General features: G+C 45.2%; 1 protein-coding gene and 1 long non-coding RNA gene across 8 annotated transcripts in view; one reads left to right on the forward strand and one right to left on the reverse strand.

The window, feature by feature from the left end:
• SEPTIN6 (septin 6) overlaps positions 1-21,046 on the reverse strand; it is a gene marked incomplete at its 3' end in the record, with an annotated part of 51,502 nt that extends 30,456 nt beyond the window's left edge. For 5 of the 7 annotated variants that reach the window (XM_082207280.1, XM_082207277.1, XM_082207282.1 and 2 more), the window contains exons 1-2: positions 16,726-16,776; positions 6,167-6,281 (exon numbers count right to left, since the gene is read on the reverse strand). In XM_082207280.1, the coding sequence (XP_082063406.1) occupies positions 6,167-6,281; positions 16,726-16,761 (151 nt within the window). In that variant the 5' untranslated portion in view covers positions 16,762-16,776. Of the gene's footprint in view, positions 1-6,166; positions 6,282-16,725; positions 16,777-20,657 lie in introns of those variants that run through there. The other 2 variants (XM_082207278.1, XM_082207283.1) reach the window with 2 other exon arrangements.
• Positions 1-27,594, forward strand: part of LOC309523514 — a 293,380-nt gene that overhangs the window by 238,426 nt on the left and 27,360 nt on the right. The window lies entirely within an intron of this gene.

Raw genomic sequence — 27,594 nt, forward strand, 5'->3', positions numbered from 1 at the left:
TTTTTTCTGTAATTCTAAAACTCTTAATAAATATCATTTTTAAAAAAATGAAATAGACTGCAGTCTGGGCTTCCATCTCATCTGCTACCAGCCTTCCTACCCAGAACTCCACCCTGTCACTTCCTTTTCTTTCTTTTTAACAATTGAGCATGAGGAAGAGTTTTCTGGAATTCACAAACCAGTTCTCTACATTTTGCTTTTTTTTCAGCCAGCTCTAATAAAGATATTGGGTGCTACCGCCTTACCAGGGTTATTGCCAAGAAACAGTAACGGATATTTAATGAGCTACGGATTTCCTGGAACAGAACCGAAAAGAATGGGCCCTCATCAGAAGGAGGTGCAAACTGCATCACATTTCTAGGAGGAAAGTGTATGGATTTATTGCTTTTGAATTCAAGAGTTTCCTGGAATGGGACATTACACACCAATCTCAACTCTCAATGAGACTCCATCCTGGAGCTGTGCCCAGGCAGCGCTTCCTGACAGAGAGGTCATCAAGTTTTGAACATGCAATCTTTCACAGCTTGCCAAGGCTAGGAAGTCTTTGCCAGACCCAACTTTTAAAAGAAGAGGGACAGAGCTCTGTGTGTGTGTATCAGACCATGAGTTCCTGATGATCAAGCAGAAAGCATCTAATTCCTGCATTCTTAAAACATTTTTATACAGAAAAATAGCATCTAACTACCCCATTGGCATGATCTGACATAGCCAAGTTGGGTAAAGACTGAATACATCCACTAACTGAGGTCACACATCATCATATATATCATCGAAACAAAAGCAATTTGGTAAGGTGGCCTGTACAAAAATCCAGTTTTTAAAGAAGACAAAGTCTGATGCAGCCATGGTAAGAGTTCAAGGTGGCGTTCATTGCTGCCCCCTTTGGTGTACAACAAGTCTGTAGAGATTGGTTAGGCTGAGAGAGATGGTCTGTCCCAATGTTATATTCATGGCAGAGTTGGAATTTGAACTCTGATCAGTTTTAACCTTGCACTCTAACTACGACACCACAAGAGTTTTCAAAAAGTCATTACATGGCCTTAGGCCACCCTCCATCGCTCTCCCTGACCCAGTCTCCCTTTTGCAATATAGGTATAATAAACATTGCCCAACATTTCAGGGCTGCAGCAGTAAGGCTTATCTATGCAAAATGCTTTTCAACACTTTAGCGCCAAATAAATGCTAAGGTATTCATATTAGTAATACGCTGAGGTATGTGGTTTCCTCCTGCTTATAAACGACTCGTAAGATCAGGCTAGTGCTTTGAGGGCCATGACAAGTCCTCACTGGTTTTTAAAAGAAAGTATCAGAATGGACAACCTTGTATTTACTAAATCCCCTGGGGGGACACCACTGTTAGCCTGTAACAGAATTCCAGGCTAATGGGAAAGTGGGTTGCTCTCCTGTCCACCGAAGGTAATAGCTGAAGCGCAGCTGTCAACTCCCTTCAGATTTCTTTGCAACTAAACAGGGCAGACAGCACATTAAAAACTGCACAAGGCAGTCAAATTTTATGTTCATAATTCACTCAACAGGAAGGCAGTGAGTCTCGTTTACCAAAACTGTACAGTATTACCGGTGCCATATGACCTGGAATGCTGAACCTTGGTTAGTGCTAACCGTAGTTTGTTGCTTTAACCCTGGTTAAGATCACAAGTGGACAATGAAACCAAGGTTTAGTTTACTGAACAAAGCCCTGCCCTGAAGGATGTGTACAGAAAGACACCAGCAAGACTAGCCACCTTATAAACAGAAAGGATGGAGAAGCAGGGTAACAAGAGAACCAGCCCTATCAATACTGGCATTCTCCTTGTGGAATGCTCTCTCCAAATCTGCTCACCTGGTACCATCATTACATATCTTTAGGCACCAGGCAAAAATATTCCTCTTCCATCAGGCCTTTAACTTTTAACTACCTATAGACTTTTTGCATGGGTGAGATGTAGTTGTTTTTAAATTTATATATAATTGTATTTTAGATTTTCTAAAATGCTGATTTTAATGTATGAATGTGTTTTTTTTTTTGCTTAAAATACTATAAATTGCTTTGAGCTGCCATGGCAAAAAGAGCGAGTAATACATTTAATAAATAAGCAAACAATTTAACCAGGATATGTTCAGTGCAGATGAAATACTTAACCCCCAATCTTAGTTTGCAAACCTTTTACAAGTCATAGTATCACAGCCTGGTTGGCAACCAATATCTAAACAGAAGTAAAGTGTTCAGAGGCAATGCCTAACTTTTTTTATTAATGCACTGAGCCTCAGAGAACACTCTGCTTTCTGCCAGGCTCTACATTTTCTGCATTTCCTATCAAGCACAGAAATATTTTTCTGCTACGAAATCTAGAAAGCAGCTACTTTAAGCTCTCTGATATGATTTCAAAGACTTTTGTTTGTAATGTAACTGGAACAAAATGTAATCAAAAGAATAGGCTTGCATCCAATTGGGTTCAGAAGGGAGGGGGGAAATACAGAAGAGAAAGAATTTATGTTTCTCCAATTTCCATCAAAGGTGACTTGCAGCTTCCAAAAATAAAACTTGCTTAAATGCCTTTTTTGTACCACTTTCAATTGCTTCACTATATATTGCTCGCTTTCATAGTGGAAGCTATCAATAATAATCAACTAAATTTCAACAACTGCTTGACCATAACAGGTTCTGAAGAAGGATCTGAAAAATATCAGTGAAGGGCAGTAGCTCAGTAGTAGAGCACCTGCTTTGAATGCAGAAGGTCCCAAGCTTAATCCCCAACACCTTCAGGTAGGGCTGGGGAAAACCTTGTCTGAAACCTTAGAAACCTGGTTGTCAGGCAGTGCAGACAACAGCAAGCTGGGTGGTTTGACTCAGTGCAAGGCAACTCTCAACTCCCAAAGCTGACAGAGACTGTGCTGCACTGTTCTCCAGCAGTCAAGAGAGAGAACTGGAATGAGCCCAGGAAAGTGCCTTATACTAAGTCAGGCAATTGGTCTATCAAGCGCAATACTGTCCTCACTGACAGGCAGTCTCTCTCTAACATTTCAGGCAGGAGACCTTCCCAGTCCTATCTCAATATGCAAGGGGCTGAACCTGGGACTTGCATGTAAAACAGGTATTCTAGGACTTCCCTGAAAACATTAATGGTGTCAGTTCATGCCCCTTAGCTAATCGGGATTGAAATCTAGGCGTGCTACTGGCACCCAGCTGCTGAGTTTAGAACAGGGATGGGGCACCTGTGGCCCTTCAGATATTGTTGGGAGTATAAATCTGAAGCTCCCTTTCACTCTCAAGGAGTGAACAAGGAGGACATATCTTTGATCTTAGTGCTGTGGGACCTCAGTGCTTTGATTGGAGATCTCTGCTCCTAATGCCATATGGCATCAGGTGTCTGACCACTGGCCATGCTGGCTAGAGCTGCTGGGAGTTAGTGTCCAGCAGCATCTATCATCTTCCCCACCCCAAGGTTCACCATCCCCGATCTAGAAGGTCTGGCAGCAGCTGCAGCAAGAAGCATTTGACAACAATTTGGTTTGGAAACTGCAGCCTCTCCTAGATCAAAGGGCTCCGTGCCTGCAAGCATGCATCCTCAAAGGCCATCTACTGCAATGTGTTCTGTGTGGTTCAGAAGCTACAGTTGGTGCGGAAATAACAGCTCACTTCCTGGCAGAGGAGAAGCCACAAAAGCAATGTTCACAGGCAGATTTCTAGCTCAAAGTCCTGCTTCTAGTTCGAAAGCCTTGATCATCTGAGTCCATTAATACCTTAGGGAAGGAAAGGCTTCTCTCAATGTCAGCCCTCATGTCCTCTGCTGTTATCAGAAGAAATTGAATGACTGAAGTGGGGCCTTTCTAGCTGTGGCCCCAACACTGCAGGGCATGTTACCCAGCGAGTACTGGAATCAGCTTAAATCTATTCTCTAGAATGTCTTCCTTTCTATAAAAAAAAACCACAACACTTATTGTTAACAGCGGGTACTTACCATTATTATTTTTCTTTCTAACTATTGTTGATTTTAAAGAAGTGTAATCTTTTTAAAAAGAGAGAGAGAGGAGCCTTAAAACAGAAAAGAGGGTGTTGGGAGGCAATGCTTTAAACAGGATCCACAGGGATGTAGATCTGGCTTCCAAGGAATCCATTACCTGCTGCTGCTGCAATGCCACTGGTGGATGCAACATACTCCTTGGAGGCTGGATCTCCCCCCCCCCATGTGACTTCTACCATGGTCTCTTGGTGAATAGGAGGCACTGCTGGTCTCCTCCCACCCTGGTTCCCAAGGTTAGATCATTATTCCTGCCCCCACCCCCTTGTAGAACTTCACTCACCCCTTATTCCCTGGCAAGAGGCACCATTTCGTGGTTTGCCTCAAGTGTCAAAATGTATTGGACTGGTCTTGCATGGATCAATACAGCTGCCTGTGTTTTTGGACTCCTTGGGGTAGTGGCATGGTTGGTGGAGGAGGACTGTCTTGAGCTGCTCCCCAACTTCAAAATGTACCACAACAGCACTGCTTCCTGAACTATGGAATTTTCCTTCTAGCACACCTGCCATTGTCTATTAGCATTACCTTGAAACTAGAGCACAGTCAAGAGAGCGTGTCACGTAGTTACATATAGCAACTTGGCAGCTTCCTACAAAGGCAATCAGCAAGTCGAGCTCAACCTTTCAACATGCAGGGTTTATGCGCAACACCCCATCCCAGAAACACACACACAATAAATGTGTTACAGCAAACACGGTGCAGAAGATCCATTATCAGCTCTCCTAACTTGATTTACTTTAAAGCAGCTTCAGTTTTCATCAGAGCAGAAGGAGGTACTTAACTAACCCCCCCCCCAAAAAAATGCTGTTTTACGAATGTAAATCCGAATCCCTCAAAGCTGCTGAAAGCCCTTCTGTAGGGAGGAATATAGGCATAATACAAGGATCTGCAGTATTTCCCTCAGCAGGGCTAACAGCAGCTGTCAGTTGGTGGCAGTTTCGATCAGGAAAAAAGCAGGTGGGAGATATTTAATTAGGAGCAGAAAGAAGGGAGTTTCCCCCAGGCCACAAGGATGCTGAGATCTACCTGCTGCTTAAGGGGTCCTCCCTGAACCCAGAAGTGGTAAACTACTAAAGCCCAGTCACCAACATCCCCCTTTTTTGTCAAGCTGCTCAAGAAGGTGCATAGTCAGAAGCAGATCATTTAGACCCATTTCAACCAGGGTTTTCAGCTGTGCAGCTTCCCCACCAATAACTGATGCTGTGCAGTCCAGAATCAGTTCTCTCTCTCTTCATCTGCTGTTTTAATAGGGGTGGCATATCTGCAGAGAAAGCCTGCTCTGTGAACTTCAGGCTCCCGCTGTGATGTGGAACCCTGATCAGAGAGGAAGGCAACACATGTGGAGCAAGCTCCCCTTTGCAGACGAACTCATCCAATGCACAGCTCCAGAGATCAAAAAGCAGGGTGTGTTTTTTTAATCCATGTCTGGATACAACGGAATGCCAGCTTGGTTCAAAATGGTGTCCAATTGTGTCCCAACATAGATAAAGAACCTCTCCTTCATCTCCGGAACCATCTTGCAAAACTTGATTAAAATTGGTACAGCTCTGAAAGGTTCAGTCTGCCACCTTGATATAAAAGAGCACCCAATTGTATCCAAAACACAGGTGACTAGCTGCTCCTCAGGGGCTATCATGCAAAATTTGGTTACACAGGGAAACCATCTAACACAGCCTTGTTCTCACTCTTCCATGTGATAACTAATCATGTGGTGGTGGGTGCCCAAATCAAACTTAAATGAAGGTACATCATTGGAGCTAGCAAACTCACAGCAACAGCACTACATTTGGAAGAACCTCTGTGTGTCTATTCTTTCCAGCAACAACGGGCTTAAAAACCAGCCACCCAGCTGATTTTCCATCAAAGAACATCACATCCTAAGTCAACAAATCCTACATGCCTTCAGTGTAAACCTCTGTGCTATTGCTCATTTGACCCAGCAAAACACAACACATCCCACCTCATCATCTTCAGACCACCCAAAGAGGCAGTGATACTTGTTTATCTGTTGTTAAAAACTGGATCAGATGACAACACATAATGTGTGTTCTGGATAAGTCAAAGGATTACTTTGTTAGGCAAGTTTACCTTCATTCAGCAACAGAATTTTCCAAAAATGGAAAGGGGGGAAGAAGTGTTGTACTCACCCACACACAAGATGTTGAAACAGAAACCATGGCTAACCGATTTATTAACCAGCTGGTCAGGAAGGCTGTCAAATCCTACATGGCCAGAAAGAGGGACAGTACGGCAGCCTTCGCCCTAAGGAAGTTTGAAAGAAAGACATGTTAAAATTAGATCTAAAAGAACATCACATTCTATTCCTGGTGGCCTTTTGAAAATTCTCCCTTCCAAAGAAAGTACACCATGGGTACTATCCAATGCTAGTCCAAGAGTAGACCCATTGGGTGGCATTCAAGTACTTGGAGCATGCCCATTGAAATGAATGGCTATGGCTTAAGTAAGGTCCATCCATTTCAATGGGTCTGCTCTGAGGAAAACTTGGTTGAATGCCACCCACTGAAATTAACGAACCCAAGTTAGTCATGTTCATTAATTTCAGGGGGTCTGCTAAGACTAGCATTAGATACAGCCCCACTTCTTTGTTTTGCCATCCAAATCTCAAAACAGGTTTTTGCATACTTTTCGAAATCTATTTTTCTTGACTGCCAGCATCCCTGACTGCTAACCTGATAAGGAGTCAACTAAGAAAGCAAAACACAACTGCAATGTGACATTCACATATCACAAAGGCTGTTTTGAACTCATAAAAATTGTGTTTTCAACAGCGCAAGCAATGCACACACCATTTATAACTGTTAGCATTTTAAAACACAAGGCAATTCAAAAGAAGAGGCACACCCAAGGACTTTTTCTCTTTATAAAATGCAAGAAGGGTGGAGTAGGAAAAAAACTAAAAAGTCATCCTGAGTCCAGAAGCAATAGTTAAAAATGGAAGCTGTGACTGCATTATGACACAATTTGAAAGCCTAGCCAAAAAGGAGCAACATCTGGAAGCTCTGCTCATATGGCTATTTGATCAGTTTGAACAATAAGGCTCCAAGACATAAAACACTGCAAGATAGAATTTCCCTAAGTGGCTTGGCCAAAGCTGTAGTGGACAGCAAAGTAGTACAGTAATGTGGGATTTCTGCAAAATTTTCAACTGGAAATTTTGAATGGGAATTTAGGGTAATCGTCACAGGGTAATAGTACTGGAAACAATTCAGGTTTTATCTGAAAACGTTCTGATACCCTAGTGAATAAAGTGGGAACCACATCCAGAACTGGACCATCTTCTGTGGGCCATTTTTGACAGGTGGCTGGGGCCACTCACCTGTAAATCACCTGACATCAAACCTCAAGCCACAGAACAGAGACAGACTTATGTCCGATCTTAGCACTCCAGTGACATCCCACAGGGCTAAGTTCAGATATAAGCTTCTGCTCCTCCCTTTTACTATCAAGGAGCAAGCAGGGGCATATCTACAACCTTAATGCCATGAGACCTCAGCACTTTGCTGGAGATCTCTGGTGTCAGGTGACTGAAAGTCACAGGCAGCTGTAGTTTGTCCAAAATGGCCTCGTTGGCTAAATCCAGAGACTACTTAGACCAAACTAGGACTGTGGGCCAGAGATTCTGCCCTCGTAAGTGATCCACCTCAGCACGTTTATTTTATTTGCATTTAGTAAATGAAAGTGGGAGGGGGGAGTACTCCACATTCATTTTCAAATGGTTTTGTTTGTTGTCCATTACAGTGGCACCTTGGGTTAAGAACTTAATTTGTTCTCAAGGTATGTTCTTAACCTGAAACAGTTCTTAACCTGAGGTACCAATTTAGCTAATGGGGCCTTCCACTGCCACTGCATTGCCACCGCGCGATTTCTGTTCTCATCCTGAAGCAAAATTCTTAACCCGAGGTACTATTTCTGGGTTAGCGCAGTCTGTAACCTGAAGCGTCTGTAACCCTGAGGTACCACTGTAAGTTGCTTTGAGACTTTTGTATAAAGCAACTGACAAATATAAATATATGATTAACTACTACTACAACAACAACAATTTCTGTCCCAATATACCACAAGTATTTGACCTGAAATGTCTGAGGCAAAAATTAAAGTACACATGGGGCAATCATCTGGGGTGGGGAAAACCACATTAACTGCAACTTTGAAACTGCCAAGCTTGCTTCCTATTGTATCTACAATTGGCATCCATTCATCCTTACTAATTAACTTATGAAACATACTTTCTTCCACCTCACATCACTACAGCTGAGGACCCAGGGACGAATTCGCAAAGATGGCTCTATGTATGTATGCATGTATGTTTGTGTACACATATCCTGGTAAACTGCCTCAGATTCAGGAAAGACGCAATGGTGCAGAGAGAAATTTAAAACAAACATTTGGAACACTTTTAAGTGGGAGCTGCCTACTGCACAAAAGAAACATTAGAACAGTTCTGCTTGATCAGACACAATATCTAGTCCAGAATTCTACCTCTTTGGAAGTCTACAATGAGATCCACAAATCCACACACCAGCAACTTCTAACCAGAGGCATGCTCACTTTGAAACAGTACCTAAATGTTGGGCTGCCAGCTCCCAAAAAACAAAAACAAAAATCCTGACCCTTAGGCAAAGCCAAAGAGCAAAGCCTAACATTCTGTTGACAAGTCCAGAGACATAGACCAACACCAAAGCTATGTGTTCAGCCACATTGGGTTGCCAGACTGGTGTCTTCCAGAAGTTATAGACAACTACTCCCATCTGCCACTGCTAGCTTGCCCAATGGTCAGGGATGATGGGAATCAAAACCCAGCAGCATATGGAGGGCACCATGTTGGCTCCGCCTGAGCTACATACATGATGATTCCTTATACTAGGAATATAGTATGTAGCATATTTCTTAAGCTATTCATTATACTATTAGTCCATCCAGTCCAATATTTTCTATCCTTTTGGTGCAGAATTTGGTGGCTAGGTAGCTCACCGGGGCAAGACGACTTAAGCACTGAAAACCAATCCTGGCCCAACTGCTCTGGCTGCCAACCACTTTCCGAGTCCAGTTCAAAAGCACCCTTCTAGACTGCATTAATGCAGTAACGCTGGAGATGTACCACAGAACAACGAAGTGGAATGGCATGCAGACAGTCCAGTATAAATCCACCACTAACGAGCTATTACTGCATCAAAGGCATGTTGCAGAATCTACCCACACACAAACCACCAATCCGGAGGGGCCCTTTATGTCTCAGATGCTGAATACATGTGCTTCTCCATCTGCCCCACTGCGTGCATTTCGATTGCTTCTCTCTTGCCAACATGCTCACCAAGTATGGTATCATTACACATTCCAAAATGCCCTGCCACAGAGTCATATATTTCGTAGAGGAATGCATTTCTGCTCGTGCAAAGGTTCTCCTCCCAAGGCCTTACAAAGCTACTTGCCCCAAGCTACAATCCTTCAAAAAGTATGTCTTTATATAGAGCAAATAGCTGTAGTACAGAATCAGAAGACCAAACTATAAAGATTTTTTTGGGGTGGTGGTGGGAGGGTTTAAACAAACAGAACTGAGAAAAGGAATGAGAAGAATCAGTAGTAATCAGATCAATCTTCCCATTTATTGGGTAAGGAAAAGAGAAAGCAAGAAAAACAGCAACATGAAGGGAGTCGCATCAATTACATTTTTCAATAGTGGGTCAAATGAGCATTTCAGAAATGTTTATGCTGTAAGCCATTTGTTGCAAAAGAGTAAGCAGGTGTCTAATTCTCCTGTTGCAGCTCCTCTCTGTACTTTATCCACAAAACATAAAAGCAATGCAGGTGCAACACGTTAAAAAAAAAAAAAGTCTGGCTGAACCATCTATCAAGAGGACATTCTTTTCACTACAGTCATTTGCCGTCATTTCATCTACACTGAACTTGCTACATTGAAATTTCTGTTAGTTTTCAAAATCACAGATGACTTTAGAAGTACCGAACTGCACAGCATACTTGCTGCAAGATGCAGCAGCAAACTGTCACACCTTGGGGGTGCTGCAGGTAACTAAGGTGGAGGATCTTCTTTGGAAGCAAGCACGCCCACCCTCTAATCCCTTGCCATTCTTGCTCCTTGCATGCAGAACAGGACGCTTAGCATTTTAAACAACTGAAAAAATAGGTAAAATGAGTCCATGTTGCTTCCGTTCCTTTCCAGGAGGCGCATTGCAAGATGCACTTACTGGAAAATACATCCAATTACAGCAGTCCAATTATAGATGCTCCTGCTGAGGAAGCTAATAACCTCATTGTGTTTTCGATCTTTAGAGCAGCACCAGCAACCTGGGCTTTGCCCTTGCCACACCATACACAAATGCAGCATCTTCAAGAGTCACTTGTTTAAAGCACAAAGCAGGGGTGATTTATGGTGACCAGTAAATGCCACCATGTATATGGTAACCAACATCTGGCCAGCAGAGCTTCCCTAAAGCAGGTTTTCCCAAACTTGGGTCTTCAACTGTTTTCGACTACAGCTCCCATCATCCATGGCTAGCAGGATCAGTGGTCAAGGATGATGTGAATTGCAGTCCAAAACAGCTAGAGACTCAAGTTTCCAAAACTCTACCCTAGAGATTTGTGAGGGCGGAACAAGGCAGCTCCCCCAGCTTTCAGCTGAGAACCAGACGTTCAGGATGCCATGCGTCACTCCAGCCTCCTCTTGGCTCTACCTCTAGGACTAGAGGAGAAACATAGGAAGAGACCTGCTGGATCACACCAAAAGCCCATTCTAGGACAGCATCCTGTTTCCAGAGGTGGCCAGCCAGCTGCTTCCTGAAAGCCCACAAAAGCCTGAAGGCAACCCCCAACCCCTGCTGTCTGCCCCCAACATCCTCAAATAGGCTCTCAGGGGTGAGACTTCCTGGTGGAACTAAGCTGCTGTTATCTCTCTTTTGAAATAGGCTTGCACTGATGGGGACTCTTCCAAAAACAGAGTGCTGCAAATTCCAGGAATGAAACAGCCTAGATGTTACAAGATGGGTAGCTGCAAGAGCCTTGGGAAATTAGCAAATGCAAAACTCCCTTCCGATGGGCATGTATGTGTGATTCTACTCTTGGTTCAGAATGTGGTCAGTCTTCAAATACATTTCTTGACTGCCTCTTGATCTGCAGAAAGGGGAAATGCCAATTATGCAATGGCAGGAATCCTTGTTGGAATATGCATGTGTCCTTTTGCTTTGCTGCTATTGCACACACATTGCAAATGTGCAGGAGGAGGAGCTCTGAATTTCTCTCTCTCTCTCTCTCTCTCTGGTGTTAGTAAAGCCAGTAAACTGTGTACAGTGGTACCTCTGGATGTGAACAGTATCCATTCCGGAGCCTGGTTCGCATCCTGAACAGAACGCAACCCGCGTCTGCGCGTGCATGTGCGCAGGTCGCGATTCACCACTTCTGCGCATGCGCGTGATGTCATTTTGAGTGTCTGCGCATGCGAGAGCAATGAAACCTGGAAATAACCCGTTCCGTTACTTCCAGGTCACTGGAACACAACCTGAAAATGCTCAACCTGAAGCGACTTTAACCCGAGGTATGACTGTATAAGGCAGAAGACATTACATGTAGTTTCAAAATGCACTGAGCTCTTTGGCCAACCTGAATTCACAGTTTCTGACTGCTTTTTGACTAGAAACTACAGTAATGACAAACTATCTGGATATTTTAACGGTTCAATTTTCTTCACTGAGTCAATCAGGAAGAGGAGGATAAAAAGATACCAGTCACTACTTTGTTATTACAGGGAGAATTTGGCAGAAATTCACACAAATGGGGGAAAGCACTTCCTTCTAGCTCTTGCAAGGAGGAGCTGGAGTTCACGAGAAGGGCAGGGAAGCATGCAGAGGCTAGGATGGCACAGAGTCCCCAGAGTCCCCCGTAGCAGAAGGACATGACTGTAAACCATTGCACAGCTGGGTGGGGTTCTTCCTGAATGGGCAGGAGACTGTTTTTCAGCCACTCTTGCTCTGGTGACCTTGCATGTCACAATTCCATCATGTCAGAAGCAAGCAGCAATTTCAATCGCTAAACAGGCAGGACAAGCATAACATCACCCCTTCTCATAAACAACAGCTGCAGCCCTACCTTGACCCATTTCTCTTGCCAACCTCTATCCCATGAAAGAGCCATAATTCAGTGGAAGAGCAATACGCTTTGCAGGCATAAGGTCCCAGGTTCAATCCTTTGCATCTCTAAGTTGTTGGTGTTGGCATCTGTATGTTTTGAGAAGCAATGGAGTGCACCTCCTCTAACACCCCACTGGTCCACATAGCTCAGAATTATCTACACTGACTGGCAGCAGGTATCCGGGGTTTGAGACAATGGCCTCTTCCAGCCCCACCTGAAGATGCTAGGGTCTGAACATGGGACCAAATGCACACTGTGCAAATGGCTTCTACTGAGTGACGGTTCTCCAATGGTTTGATTTGGCTTAAGACAGCTTCCTAAATTGTTCCCCCCACATTGCAAACTCTGTAGGGTCCGGACCACATAAAGAAAGCCTAATGCTTCTTAAATTGTGTATTAAAGGGCCAGATCCCCAATTTCCCATAATCTGAAATATAAACTTTTGATTTTATATATATATATATAGAGAGAGAGAGGAAACTATTTCCTTTGTGGACCCACACATCATAGGTGTGTGTGTGTGTGTTTCTTGGGAAAGATCCATCAAGTTTGTTGCAGGATCAGGGCCATAATTCTGCAAAAGGTAGCAATATCAACCTTTCCCCTCTACTTTGCACTGCAAGAAAATTACCGTATTTTTCGCCCCATAGGACGCACCGCCCTATAGGACGCACCTAGTTTTTTGGGGGGGGAAATAAAGAAAAAAATCCCCCCCCAGGCACGGGGCTGGCGCGGGAGAAGCCCAAGCTTCCCCCGACCCCAGCCCCAAGAACAGCCTGCTATCCGCAAGCCTCGGAATGCTTCGGAATGCAGGCAGCTCTGCGCAACCTTTGGGAGCCCGGTGTGGCTTCCCGACCCCTCTCGCTCTCCAGGCTTCAGCGAAAGCCTGTATTCGCCCCATAGGACGCACACACATTTCCCCTTCATTTTTGGAGGGGGAAAAGTGTGTCCTATAGGGCGAAAAATACGGTACCTTGTAATAATGTCACAAATAGGAAAAGTGTTAAGAAATCATTGCACTGCAGAGAAACTGGTATTTCTGCACAGCTCAGTAAATAATGCATTAAGGTCAAGCAGAAGTCATCTCCCCCAAAACTGAAAAGAAGAGGAAGGAATTGGGCTACCTGAGGCCTTCCAGATATTGTTGGACTCCAACTCCAATCACCCCCAGCCACAATGGCAGATGGTCAGGAATGATGTGATTCATAGTCCAACAACATCATGCAGAGAGCAGCCTAGGCCAGGGATGGCAAACTTGGCCCTCCAGCTGTTTTGGGACTACAATTCCCATCATCCCTGACCACTGGTCCTGTTAGCTAGGGATGATGGGAATTGTAGTCCCAAAACAGCTGGAGGGCCAAGTTTGGCCATGCCTGATGTATGGCAATTGCAGTGGTCTAGGTACATAATCATCAGTGGGAATTTGGTTTTTTTGCTGTGTTTGATCAGGTTCAGTAATTTCCTGATGGATGCTGGCTGTCTTGGGCTTGGGTTAGCGGTGCTTCCACCACATGAAACATAAACTAGTCAAGGTAAGAGTTGAGGTACACATTATGGTTGCCTTAAAGCCTTTGATTGTTTAGAATGGAAATATCTCTTAGCAGTATTGACCAACTTCCTACAAATCCTTAAACAAATTTACTCCCAAGCTTCACCAAAATGTAGGATCAATGGTATGAACTCTAATACCATAGCAATACAAAGAGGTACTAAACAAGGGTGCCCACTATCTCCCTTCCTATCCATCCTGGCCCTGGAACCCTTAGCAATCCAAATCTGAACAGCCCCACAAACATTCTAAATATTACCACCCCAATCTCCTCTCTCCCTCTCCTCTTTCTTCTTCCCTCACCTTATTCTGTATAATGTCTTGCATCAAAAGTAAAAAAAGGACTCTACAACATGAAAAAAGACAATGCACATTTTCGTGAACCAATAAAATCTTTAATAAAAATATTATTTTTTTAAAAAAAGACAGCCAGCGTGAGTCATGCACTAAAATGAAGACATTCGCCATTTGTGGTAAATTCATTTCTTGCTTGTCAAAAAGCCACACACATTAAGACAACCCACTAACTCTCATTTGCCTGGAAGCATCAGCCAAGCCTTGTTACCATCCATGGCAGGTTGACAATGCATGTTAAATAGACCTATGCACGCTCAACACAGAAAACGCAGTTATGATTTTAAACATTCAGGTTTCTTTAGAAAGCCCTTTCTTATATATCTGCTCAGAAGACAGACTGCCAAGAAACATGAGGGTCACAACCCTGCTCATTTTGCTTGCTGTTCGACTGGAAACCAGAACAGCCTTTCTCACCTCTCCCACAGGTGTATTCTACCAGGCACTCTGCATTGTGTTAGGGAAAGAGAAGACCTCAGGGGTGTAATAATGACAATAAATTAAGATTAGTTTAGTTTAGAGGAAATGCAAGTAAGAGGAGACAAGACACAGGTGTGTAAAATTATGCATGGTGGAATGAAAGTAGATTAAGAGAACAGTTTATCTCCCTCTCTCTTAATACGGGAACTAGGGGCTACTAAACTGAATGCTAGAATATTCAAGCCAGACAAAAGAAGGTACTTAGTCACACAGCGCAGAGTTAAACTCTTGAATTCATTCCCAGAAGTAGTGATTGCCACCAAGTTGGATGGCTTTGAAAAAGGATTAGATGAATTCAGGGAGGATAAGGCTGTCAGTGGCGACTATCCCTGATGGATGGCTATGTTCTATCTCCACTGTCAGGGGCAATGTGCCTCTGAAAGCCATCTGCTTGGAATCTCAGGTGGGGAGAGTGGTGTTGGACTCAGGTTCTGCTTTCAGGCTTCCTCTAGTCATCTGCCCAGCCAAGGTGAGGACAGGATGCAAGACTAGATGGATCATTAGCCTGATTCAGCAGGTTCTTCTTAGGTTCTTAATGGATATCAAACCACCAAACCCTTGCTCAGGCACAACCGGTGCTATTTCTCCATGAGACAACTGTGTACATACACGCTACATGGTAGATTTCACCAGATGCTACCCACTCCCCAACCTTCTTCATGTTCAGTTGCAGTGCACCAAGGCCACAGAATTCATTTCCCACATCCTGAAACGTTCAGCTTCTTAAATACTTCCTCAGTGCTCTAAGTTCAGGCCAATCTCAGCGGAAGAAGTAGCCCCTGTACAGAAGGATCTACAAAAGATGAATTCTGGCTGAATGCATCACAGAAAGGCAATGGAAGTGAATGCCTAAATATTATTGTTATTGTTATTATTAAATTTTGTATACCACTCTTCATCCATAGATCTCAGCGTGGTTCACAACATAAAATACAAGACGAGCAACACAAAATGCATAACAAAAACAGCTAGACTGGTGACTGCATGTGGCCGCCTAAAGGATCTTCACTGGCTCCTAGTACGTTTCTGAATACAGTTCAAAGTGTTGGTGCTGACCTTTAAAGCCCTAAATGGCCTCAGCCTAGTATACCTCAAGGAGTGTCTCCACGCCCATCGCTCAGCCCAGACACTGAGGTCCTCCTCCAAGGGTCTTCTGTGGTTCCTTCACTACGAGAAGTGACATTTCAGGGAAACAGGCAGAGGGCCTCCTCGGTAGTGGTGCCCTCCCCGTGAAACCCCTCCCTTCAACATCAAGGAGATAAAGAACTACACAACTTTTAGAAGACATCTGAAGGCAGCCCTGTATTGGGAGGTTTTTAACGCTTGATGTTTATAAAATTATATCATGGGCGGGGTATAAATCATAAAAGTATCATCATCATCATCAACAACAACAACAAACCAATAAACCCCTTCCCACACCCACACTAGAGGCAAGGAGCACCACTCTCACCACTGGGACAAATGGAAGGGGAGGGGTAGACCTGTCAGTGCCAAGAATTCTGAGCTAGATGGACCAATGATCTGACTTGGGATAAGGTAGTTTGCTATGAACCTGTGTCCACACTAGGCTCCAGTCTCTTCTATCCTTAGGCAGAGTGACACACACACACACACACACCCTAGAGTACAAGTGAGCAACATCCAGAAATAATTCACATGTCTTGCTGTAAGAAAAACAGGTTATTCCTACCTCAATAATCTTCCTTCAGTTATGTTTTGGAGCATCAGTGTTGGATTTAGAATAGGGGCAGGGAACATGTGGTCCTCCAGATGTTGTTGTGGGCTCCAACACCCATCATCCCTAGCCAACATGGCCAGTGATCAGGAATAATGTAAGCTGGGAAGAGCCAAAACATTCTCCACCCCTGATTTAGGGCTCTTCTTGCACTGCCTCTCAAGTCTACATGAGGCTAGGTAGGCAACTGCCTCGGGCAGCAGATCCAGCACCCAAAGAATGCATCGCCTGCTGCCACCACCATGGTAACAGCAATAGCTGTGGTGTGCTCTTTGGAGGCTGGATCCAGCGCCACCTTGGCATTTCCCACCCCCACTCCTGAATACTGTCTCTTGGCAAACAGAAGGCATTGCTGGTTTCCTCCCACCCCCAAGGAAGTAATTGCAGGAGCTGCCCTCTGGGGGTCTCCTGGACTCTGCACCCACCTGGCCTGATTCAGAGTGGGTCCCTTTTCCCTCCATGGCAGCCTCTGATCCCCATTTCAGCTGTTGGGTAAGGTTGCTTTGCTTCTTCCCCTTGTTCCCGATGTAGATCTTCACTCACCCATCTTGTGGTTTGCCTCGGGTGTCTAAATATCTTAAGCCAGCCCTTTGCATGTCATGTGGCAGAAGGGTGTCTGGGGATCTTGCGTTTGTTATGGCTGTGGACAGAACGGATTGAGTACGTGGGGATTGCTGCGTTTCCCTAGGCTAGCAGCTAAGTTAATTTAAAAGAAGCTGTAGCTTTCTTTTAAAATTCCAACCAGCTGAGCAGATGAATTGCTGTTTTTTTTGTTTGTTTTTTTAAAAGATGAACTTAAAAGCAAATATTAGTTGGTGGTGCTTTGGAAATCAGGCAACCTGGGTAAGAAGCTGCCTTAAACTTAAGAACATAAGAAGACTCCTGCTGGGTCAGGCAAATGGCCCATCTAATCCAGCAACCTATTCTGTCTGAGGCCACCCAGATGCCAGGCATTAGCCATGTGGATTGGCAGTAGCATGTTCTGCAGTCCCAAGAAGCCTTCTCACTGTGGTCTTCTGCTTAAGTGCCTTTACATGTGACACACACACACCCACACACACACACACACACCATGTCACAACAATTTTCTCTGGCTATCAGTCTGTTTTCAGTCTCTTTGCTGGTTCTACAAAGCATTGCACAGAATGGAACAGGTTGTCTGAAACAGTGCATTTTCTCATACAAGCTTTTCCAGATCCTTGGGAAGGGCCCGTCTTCCTGCCCTGCCAACCTGACGCACATTTGAAGGGAAGGTCCACAGCTCAGTGGCAGAGCATCTGTTTCACTAGCAGAAGGTCTCAGGTTCAATCCCTGACATCTCCAGGTAGAGCTGGGAATGTCCCTGGTCTGAAATCCTGGAAAACCATCTACCAATCAGAGTAAGCAATCTGGAGCTCTCTGGAAAAAATGTTCTGACCTGATATAAGGCAACTTCCTTGTAAGAGGGCATTTTTGGGCTTCCCACATGCATCTGTGCCGATGTGGTATAGTGGCTGGAGTATTGGGCTAGAACTTGGGAGCAGTGGCGTAGCGTGGGTTGTCAGCACCCGGGGCAAGGCAAGTAATTTGCGCCCCCTAACCCGTGGATTTGCGCCCCCTAACCCGTGGATTTGCGCCCCCTAACCCCCAGATGTTGCGCCCGGTGCGGCCGGCACCCCCTGCACCCCCATGCTACGCCACTGCTTGGGAGACCAGAGTTCAAATCCCCACTCAGTCATAAAGCTCACTTGGTGACTTTGGGCCAATCACCATCTCTCAGCTTAACCTACCTCCCAGGGTTACTGAGAAGGTAAAACAGAGGGACAGGAGAGCCATCCATGCCACTACTTTGAGCTCTTTGGGAGGAAAGGTAGGGCAGAAATGTCATTGTTGTTGTTAAAGAATCCACTATGAGGACAGGATGCTGGACTAGACAGATGGGCTTGATCTGTCTTGATCCAGCAGCCTCCTGTGATGTTCACCAGGTTGGCTGGCGCTGACTGCCAGCTGTAGCCCAAAACAACTGGGAGCCACCAGGTTGGCAAAGCGTAGTGTAGCACATTTATTTTTAACTTTTTATCACACTGGCATTCCAAACCTCAGTCAAGATGTTTATTAGGGCAGCATAAATGAGGTCATCACATTTTGTCTTCAGAGCTCTTTTGAGGGGAAATAGATTACAAGTGACCTGCAAAGGCCTCACAGTGAGCTTCATGGATCCAAGCAGGGATCTGGCCCTACCCTCACCATGCCAAGCCAAATATATGTCATTCGGTGATATACACTTGGAACGAACTGTGGATACCACCCAACTGAACAAACTGAAATGTTGCACTCTGAAGGTCAGATTCATGAAATGTAGGGCTATAAGGAGCTGTCTAATACAAGCTAGTTGTCCATCTAGCCCCAAACTGCTTGCTCTGACTGGCAGCAGTCCTCTAGAACCTCAACTAGGGGTCTTCCATTCACTTGCTCCCCATTATTTGTTTTAACTAGAGATGCCAGAGATTAAGAGCTGGGACCTTCTGCGTACAAGGCAAATGTTCCCTAACTGAGTTATGGTCGCTTCTCTTTAAATATTTGAAACTGGAGAAACTGGATTCATTCCAGCCCTAGAACATCATGCAGTACAACACATTATTTTAACACACAAAGATGATCCATTTAAAATGGGGTGTGGAACCTCTAGCCATCCAGCTATTGTTGGACTCCAACTCTAATAATCCCCAGCCAAGATGGCCAATGGTGAGGGAAGATGGGAGATGTAGTCCAGTATCTGGAGGGACAGAGAATCCCCATCCCCAAGTGCTGTGCTGCACTGCATGCTCCTTCTTCTAAACATCCTGGCAGGTTAGAAATCCCAGGAGCTCCTGTGGTCCTTTCCCTAGTTAAAATGAACAGGGAGTTGCAAACAAATTAAACCCATCTACAAGCCAAAGATGTTCAATTAATTTGGTTTGCAAAGGGCTCCATCTCCTGCCTCAGGAGTGCCTCTGTGCTCCCTTTCATCACAGCAGAGACAAAAGGGCAGGTGAGCTCTGGACATTATAGAGCTTGTGCAGAGACAAAAATCCCCCACCCTTCCAATTAAAAAAAAAAAAGAATTCTTTGTCATATTGGGAGATGCCAGGCATTGTGATGTGAGTGGTGCACCCAAAAGAAAAAAGCCAATATATAGGAATCTAAATGGAGCCAGAAAGAGAAATGAACACTTTATGGAAAATGATCACAATGAAAATTAAGCTGCTTGAAGATGAAACAATTTACGATCAAACCTAAAGCACTTTATTTATGGAGGTGCCTGCTGTGACCCCTGGCAGTTGCAACCCCACAGCCTGCAAAAGAAATAAATATAAATAATCCCTCGTCTGCAAAATGCACACATGCACCACAGCTCCAGTTTAGCATAGCCCAGAAATGAAGAAGGCTCCACAACTGAGCAACCCAAACCTAGTTAAAATCTGCCCCCAACTATCCCACGCTAATGCAAGAAGAGGTCACACCCACCGCATCATTCAACCCACATCTCCCCGTTTCATCAGGCCAAGCCTTTAAGACAGTCATCTGCAAAGCACTGCTTCCTTCGTCCTATGCAACACGCTACCCAATAAATCCGGCCCGTCACGGCCAGTCAGATCACACACAATCAAGCCAACCCTCTTTTGTTTAATACAAAGGCTCTCCCTCAAAAAAAACCCCAAATCCATCACCTTTAGCCAGTAACATCCTCTTGTCCTCCTGTCTTCCCACCCGCCCCCGCACACACGCCTATAAAATCCAGCCTGCAAAAAAAGACAAAAAGCAGCAGCAGTCCAAAGCCTCCCCGCATTCGCCATCACCCGAACCTATAACGGGAAAGTCACCGCCAAGAGCATCACCCCAGCGGCTTCTCTTATATCACCAGCCCGCTCCACATCCCTCTGCGCTGACAGTAACAGCGATTTGTAAAAATAAGACCGAGATTTAAGAATTCACATCTCTGATCATTTACAAAAGACGGTTTCGGAATCCCCCAGCACCTCTCCCGCTGTGTTAACGCCCAGTTCTTAATTTGGAACCATGGGAATATCTCGGGCTGGGGAGTGTATATGCAGCTCGCGCCCGCTTTCCTGAAGTGGCCATCCGGGTATCCACCCAGCATTCATTCATTAGCCAAGCTGCCTCTTTCCTCTCTGGCCCGTTGTCGGCATCACCACCTAGCCGCGGCTTCTCTCGCCAAAGAAGCGCGCGCAAACCTTGCCCGTCCCCGAGAGCTGGAGTTCTAGCGGCAGGCAAGGCAAGCTAGCCAGCTAGCCGGCCGGCCGGTCAGCCATGCTCAAGGAGGCCCACCCCAGTCCGGAGCGCGGTGCGCCCTCCACGCCAGTCGCCGCGCACTCACCACCTGGCGCGCTATCTCGGTGGCCGCCATGGCCCCTTCGCCTCGCCTCCTCGGAAGCCGAGCCCGCTGCAAACTCTACCTCAGTCCAGGAGACACTGTTACACTGACTGAGCGGGTGGAGGAAGGACCCGGCTACTGCGGCATGGGGGTGGGGGGGGAGAGAAATGGGGCGTGGACACGACCGAATCCTCTGCCACTCGTTTGGAGCTAGAAAGCCGGCTAGGGCGCAGAGAAGAAGGGCGCTGGCGGGATCCTTCCTTTCTGAAGCAGTCAGCTCCTCCCGCGCGCTTCGAGGAGTCTCCACAGGCGACTCCACAGCATTCCTCCCCCCGACGCCTCCCCCGGGCGAAATGGTGCAGTCCGAGACGCGCGCAAGGCTAGGGTCCGTGCGGCTATGATGTGACTGTGCGCTTGCCTGGGTGGCTTGAATGAGACCGGGGAGGAAGGAAGCCAAAGAAAGGGGAGGGAGGGACGGAGACCGCGAAGTAGAGCGGAGGAGGAGGGCGCTCCAGCCTTACTACTAGCGGTGCCCTCAGGGCAGGACTTCATGGCCCCCACGCAACAGAATTAGCAGGAGAGGCCTCCAAGTGCAGCAGTTCTGGCTGACCTCAGCTGGAAATAAGTGAAGCATGGCACCCTAGCATCTAAAGAGCTAAAACTACCTAACCATAGCTGTCAACGTTTCCCTTGTTTTAAGGGAAATTCCCTTATTCCGAATAGGATTCCTCGCAAGAAAAGGGAAACGAGACAGCTATGTACCTAACTTAAGCCTAGCATTACCTCTAAGGCTCTAACTGCACCGTTGCTTACTAAGCTGGCCCTGCAATCCCCTTGAGCCAAGCCAGCTTCTCTCCTGCTTGGGCGGGATCAGGGCTAGGCAACCCTTTTCCCTCAGAGGGCCACATTCCTTTCTAGGGAACCTCTCTCAGGGGCCACATGCCAGTGTGGGCAGGGCCAGAAGCAAAAGTGGGTGGAGCAATAAATGCTAATTTACTCGCACACCTCTCTTTGTCCGCTGCCTAGGGCAGACAGGATAAATCACAGAATCAAAAGAGTTGGAAGGGACCACAAGAGTCATCAAATACAACGCCCTGCAATGCAGGAATCTTGTGCTCTATGTGAGCCCAACAACCTGAAAAGCTCCAATTTCTACTTTTTGTTAAGTATGCATTTTTATTTGGTGGGCATCTCCCCACCCCCACCCCGCTATGCCCCTGTACACAGCCAAAGGAAACTGGAAGCAGCATCAACATCAAAGAGTCTTGTGGCATCTAAAAGCCTAACAGGCTTTATGACAGAATGTTGAGTCCATTTCAACAGATGCATTAAATGTACGGTAAGTCTCGGTTGGCAGCTGCAGATGTGTTGGCTCTGTTGAGATAGAAAATGTTGCGAACAGCAGGGCCCCATAGCCATGAAATACAAGAAGTACAATCTGTGACAATTTCTTTGTAAAGCTTAAAGATAAGCCAAGTGACCATTCATTAACAGCTTATCTTAAGCTTTACATAAAAAACACCACATACTGTATTTGTTGCATTTTGCTGCCATGTGTTTCCCCTATTTACAATTTGTTTTTCTCTTTAGTCATGCACATGTGATGATACTGAACATTTATATAGGCTCTTTCAAGCATTAAAGCATTCCACATTCCAGCCCTTACAAAGTAAATCAGTATACTATCCTCTGTGTTGCAAAGGCACCAAGAGAGTAGTTTGCCAAAGTCCACCTGGTGAGTTTGGGAGGAGGTGACATTCAAACCAAGGACTTGCCAGTTTGTAGTTGTTGTGAAACTGTGTTGTATTTTTGCACACATGTCCTGCATGCAAGCTTCCCACAGGCATTCTGGTTGGCTACTCTGAGAACAGGACCAGACTGGACACTGGCCTGAAATATCTCAAAACAGTGAGCAACCTTCAGTTCTCCAGAACCCTTCATGAGGCAGGATGTTAAGCAAAGTGAGAGCAGAGGTTAAGGGAAGACAGAGGAAAGCTGGCTTGAGGTAGCCACAAATCTTCATTTGGTCACAGTCTTACAGTGGAGCATAGGAAGAGATCAGAACTGGATCAGCCTCAACTAGGTGCTCTGCGAGTAACACTCTCCACCTATTAACTGTAGACACAGGACTGCACTGTGCATACCACAGGCACCATATGTGAAGGGCACTCATATTGGAATCCACAAACAACAGCACAATGGTGTTGACCTTTAAAGCCCTAAATGGCTTCAGTGCTTTATACCTAAAGGAGTATCTCCACTCCTATTGTTCAGCCTGGACACTGTGGTCCTTCTGGCAGTGCAAGAAGTGAAGTTACAGGGAACCAGGCAGTGGACCTTCTTGGTAGTGGTGCCCATCATGTGGAACACCCTCCCATCAGATTTCAAAGAGATGAGCAACTATATGACCTCCCATAGACATCTAAAGGCAGCCCTGTATCAGGATGCTTTTAATGTGTGATTTTCTGCTGTGTTCTTTTTATATCTTTTGCTGAAGCTGCCCAGAGTGGCTGGGACAACCCAGACAGATGGGAAGGGTACAAAAAAATAAATCTATCATTATCATTAAACTTATTCTTATGGAACTCTCCATGTAGACACACTCCCTTTCCACCTTTCACAAAAAATTAAAGCCTTAAAAAAAACAAGCTGGCCAAGCAACGGGAGCTCACCCCGTTCTGTGGATTAGGACCGCCAACCTTCTGATCAGCAAGTCCTAGTCTCTGTGGTTTAACCCACAGCACTACCCACGTCCCTTTGTATCCATTGTATCCCTTTGTGCCCATTTGTATCTGGGACCAATTCAAGGTGCTCACATTATTGCTTAAAGCCCAAAATAACCAAAGTCCCAAATATCTGAAAGGCCATTTCCATCCCTACTGACCTTCTCAGGTGTTGGGGAGTTGTGTCCTAGGAGGGGGTTTTCTCTGTGGCAGCCACCAAATTGTGGAATGCCTTCCCTACAGAGGTGTGACTAGCACCTTCACCAAACAACTTCACCCAAGATGCACCTCTTTATCCTAGTCTTGGACCACTAAGGTACTTTTTTCCTGGGACTCACCTCTATAAGCTGAAGTTATATAGACCCCAACCCATTGGAGCAGTTTCATGTGTTTTACCTTGGTAGTGGTTTTATTTTGTTTTTTTAAATAAGTGCACATTCTATTGCTATAACCTACCCAGGAACCTTATGGTGAGGGGCAGGTAATAAATCTTATAAAATAAATAGGAATTAGCTAAGTGCTAATGGGTTCAGCACAATAAGCAACTCCTTAGCAGTGCATGCTTCCTTGGAAGTAAGTCCCATTAAGTCAAATTAGACTTACTGTACTACTTACCTTTGCAAGTGATGTGTTTAGGATTGCAACATCAGTTTCATTTAGGAATAAACGGATCACACACTACCCCTAGTGGATATCTCAAGAAATGCTTAGGAGAAGATGCAGACTGGAAAAGATACTGCTTTTATCTTCCCTATAATTAATGAGAAGCAGATTTTTAAAGTTCACATCTGCCTATCGGGTAGCATAAGGGAAAACTGAATGCTTGTATTCTGTTTGGTCAGCCTTGTTTAGTCGTTTAGTCGTGTCCGACTCTTCGTGACCCCATGGACCAGAGCACGCCAGGCACTTCTGTCCTCCACTGCCTCCCGCAGTTTGATCAAACTCATGCTAGTAGCTTCAAGAACACCATCCAACCATCTCATTCTCTGTCGTCCCCTTCTCCTTGTGCCCTCCATCTTTCCCAACATCAGGGTCTTTTCCAGGGAGTCCTCTCTTCTCATGAGGTGGCCAAAGTATTGGAGCCTCAGCTTCACGATCTGTCCTTCCAGTGAGCACTCAGGGCTGATTTCCTTCAGAATGGAGAGGTTTGATCTTCTTGCAGTCCATGGGACTCTCAAGAGTCTCCTCCAGCACCATAATTCAAAAGCATCAATTCTTCGGCGATCAGCCTTCTTTATGGTCCAGCTCTCACTTCCATACATCACTACTGGGAAAACCATGGCTTTTACTATACGGACCTTTGTTGGCAAGGTGATGTCTCTGCTTTTTAAGATGTTGTCTAGGTTTGCCATCGCCTTTCTCCCAAGGAGCAGGCGTCTTTTAATTTCGTGACTGCTGTCACCATCTGCACTGATCATGGAGCCCAAGAAAGTAAAATCTCTCACTGCCTCCATTTCTTCCCCATCTATTTGCCAGGAGGTGATGGGCCCAGTGGCCATGATCTTCGTTTTTTTGATGTTGAGCTTCAGACCATATTTTGCGCTCTCCTCTTTCACCCTCATTAAAAGGTTCTTTAATTCCTCTTCACTTTCTGCCATCAAGGTTGTGTCATCTGCATATCTGAGGTTGTTGATATTTCTTCCGGCAATCTTAATTCCGGCTTGGGATTCATCCAGCCCAGCCTTTCGCATGATGAATTCTGCATATAAGTTAAATAAGCAGGGAGACAATATACAGCCTTGCCGTACTCCTTTCCCAATTTGGAACCAATCAGTTGTTCCATGTCCAGTTCTAACTGTAGCTTCTTGTCCCACATAGAGATTTCGCAGGAGACAGATGAGGTGATCAGGCACTCCCATTTCTTTAAGAACTTGCCATAGTTTGCTGTGGTCAACACAGTCAAAGGCTTTTACATAGTCAATGAAGCAGAAGTAGATGTCTTTCTGGAACTCTCTGGCTTTCTCCATAATCCAGCGCATGTTTGCAGTTTGGTCTCTGGTTCCTCTGCCTCTTCTAAATCCAGCTTGCACTTCTGGGAGTTCTCGGTCCACATACTGCTTGAGCCTTCCTTGTAGAATTTTAAGCATAACCTTGCTAGCATGTGAAATGAGTGAAATTGTGCGGTAGTTGGAGCATTCTTTGGCACTGCCTTTCTTTGGGATTGGAATGTAGACTGATCTTCTCCAATCCTCTGGCCACTGCTGAGTTTTCCAAACTTGCTGGCATATTGAGTGTAGCACCTTAACAGCATCATCTTTTAAAATTTTAAACAGTTCAGCTGGAATACCATCACTTCCACTGGCCTTGTTATTTGCAGTGCTTTCTAAGGCCCATTTGACTTCACTCTCCAGGATGTCTGGCTCAAGGTCAGCAACCACACTACCTGGGGTGTACGAGACATCCATATCTTTCTGGTATAATTCCTCTGTGTATTCTTGCCACCTCTTCTTGATGTCTTCTGCTTCAGTTAGATCTTTACCACTTTTGTCCTTTATTATGGTAATCTTTGTACGAAATGTTCCTTTCATATTTCCGATTTTCTTGAACAGATCTCTGGTTCTTCCCATTCTGTTGCTTTCCTCTATTTCTTTGCATTGCTCGTTTAAGAAGGCCTTCTTGTCTCTCCTTGCTGTTCTTTGGAAATCTGCATTCAATTTCCTGTATCTTTCACTATCTCCCTCGCATTTTGCTTGCCTTCTCTCCTCCGCTATTTGTAAGGCCTCGTTGGACAGCCACTTTGCTTTCTTGCATTTCTTTTTCATTGGGATGGTTTTAGTTGCTGCCTCCTGTATAATGTTGCGAGCCTCCATCCATAGTTCTTCAGGCACTCTGTCCAGCAAATCTAAATCCTTAAACCTGTTCCTCACTTCCACTGTGTATTCATAAGGGATTTGGTTTAGATTGTATCTTACCTGTCCAGTGGTTTTTCCTACTTTCTTCAGTTTAAGCTTGAATTTTGCTATAAGGAGCTGATGATCTGAGCCACAGTCAGCTCCAGGTCTTGTTTTTGCTGACTGTATAGAGCTTCTCCATCTTTGGCTGCAGAGAATATAATCAATCTGATTTCGATGTTGCCCATCTGGGGATGTCCATGTGTAGAGTCGTCTCTTGTGTTGTTGGAAAAGCGTGTTTGTGATGACCAGCTTGTTCTCTTGACAGAACTCTATTAGCCTTTGCCCTGCTTCGTTTTGATCTCCAAGGCCAAACTTGCCAGTTGTTCCTTTTATCTCTTGATTCCCTACTTTAGCATTCCAATCCCCTATAATGAGCAGAACATCCTTCTTTGGTGTCACTTCGATAAGGTTTTGTAAGTCTTCATAGAACTGGTCAATTTCAGTTTCTTCAGCACCAGTAGTTGGTGCATAAACTTGGATTACTGTGATGTTAAAAGGTCTGCCTTGGATTCGTATCGAGATCATTCTATCATTTTTGAGACTGCATCCCAGTACAGCTTTCGCCACTCTTTTGTTGACTATGAGGGCCACTCCATTTCTCTTACGGGTTTCTTGCCCACAGTAGTAGATATGGTAGTCATCCGAACTGAATTCGCCCATTCCCGTCCATTTTAGCTCACTGATGCCCAGGATGTCAATATTTATTCTTGCCATCTCATTTTTGACCACATCCAACTTACCCAGGTTCATGGTTCTTACATTCCAGGTTCCTATGCAATATTTTTCTTTACAGCATTGGACTTTCCTTTCGCTTCCATGCATATCCACAACTGAGCGTCCTTTCGGCTTTGGCCCAGCCGCTTCATCAGCTCTGGATCTACTTGTACTTGTCCTCCGCTCTTCCCCAGTAGCATGTTGGACACCTTCCGACCTGAGGGGCTCATCTTCCAGTGTCATAACTTTTATATGCCTGTTGTCTTTGTCCATGGAGTTTTCTTGGCAGGGATACTGGAGTGGCTTGCCGATTCCTACTCCAGGTGGATCACGTTTGGTCAAAACTCTCCTCTATGACCTGTTCATCTTGTGTGCCCTGCTCGGCGTAGTTCATAGCTTCTCTGAGTTCTTCAAGCCCCTTCGCCACGGCAAGGCAGTGATCCATGAAGGGGTTGGTCAGCCTAAACTGGCCTAAAAATCATTGATTTTAACATACTTTATGTCTCTCATTTGCAATAACCAATATGGTAATAATATTCTAGACCACAGTGTTGCAACTTCCATTGAGAAAGCTGTGTGGGCTGGTTGCTGCAGAACCTAAGATTCTTG

Source organism: Podarcis vaucheri, assembly GCF_965113315.1.
Source record: "Podarcis vaucheri genome assembly, chromosome: Z".
NCBI classification, from domain to species: Eukaryota; Metazoa; Chordata; class Lepidosauria; order Squamata; family Lacertidae; genus Podarcis; species Podarcis vaucheri.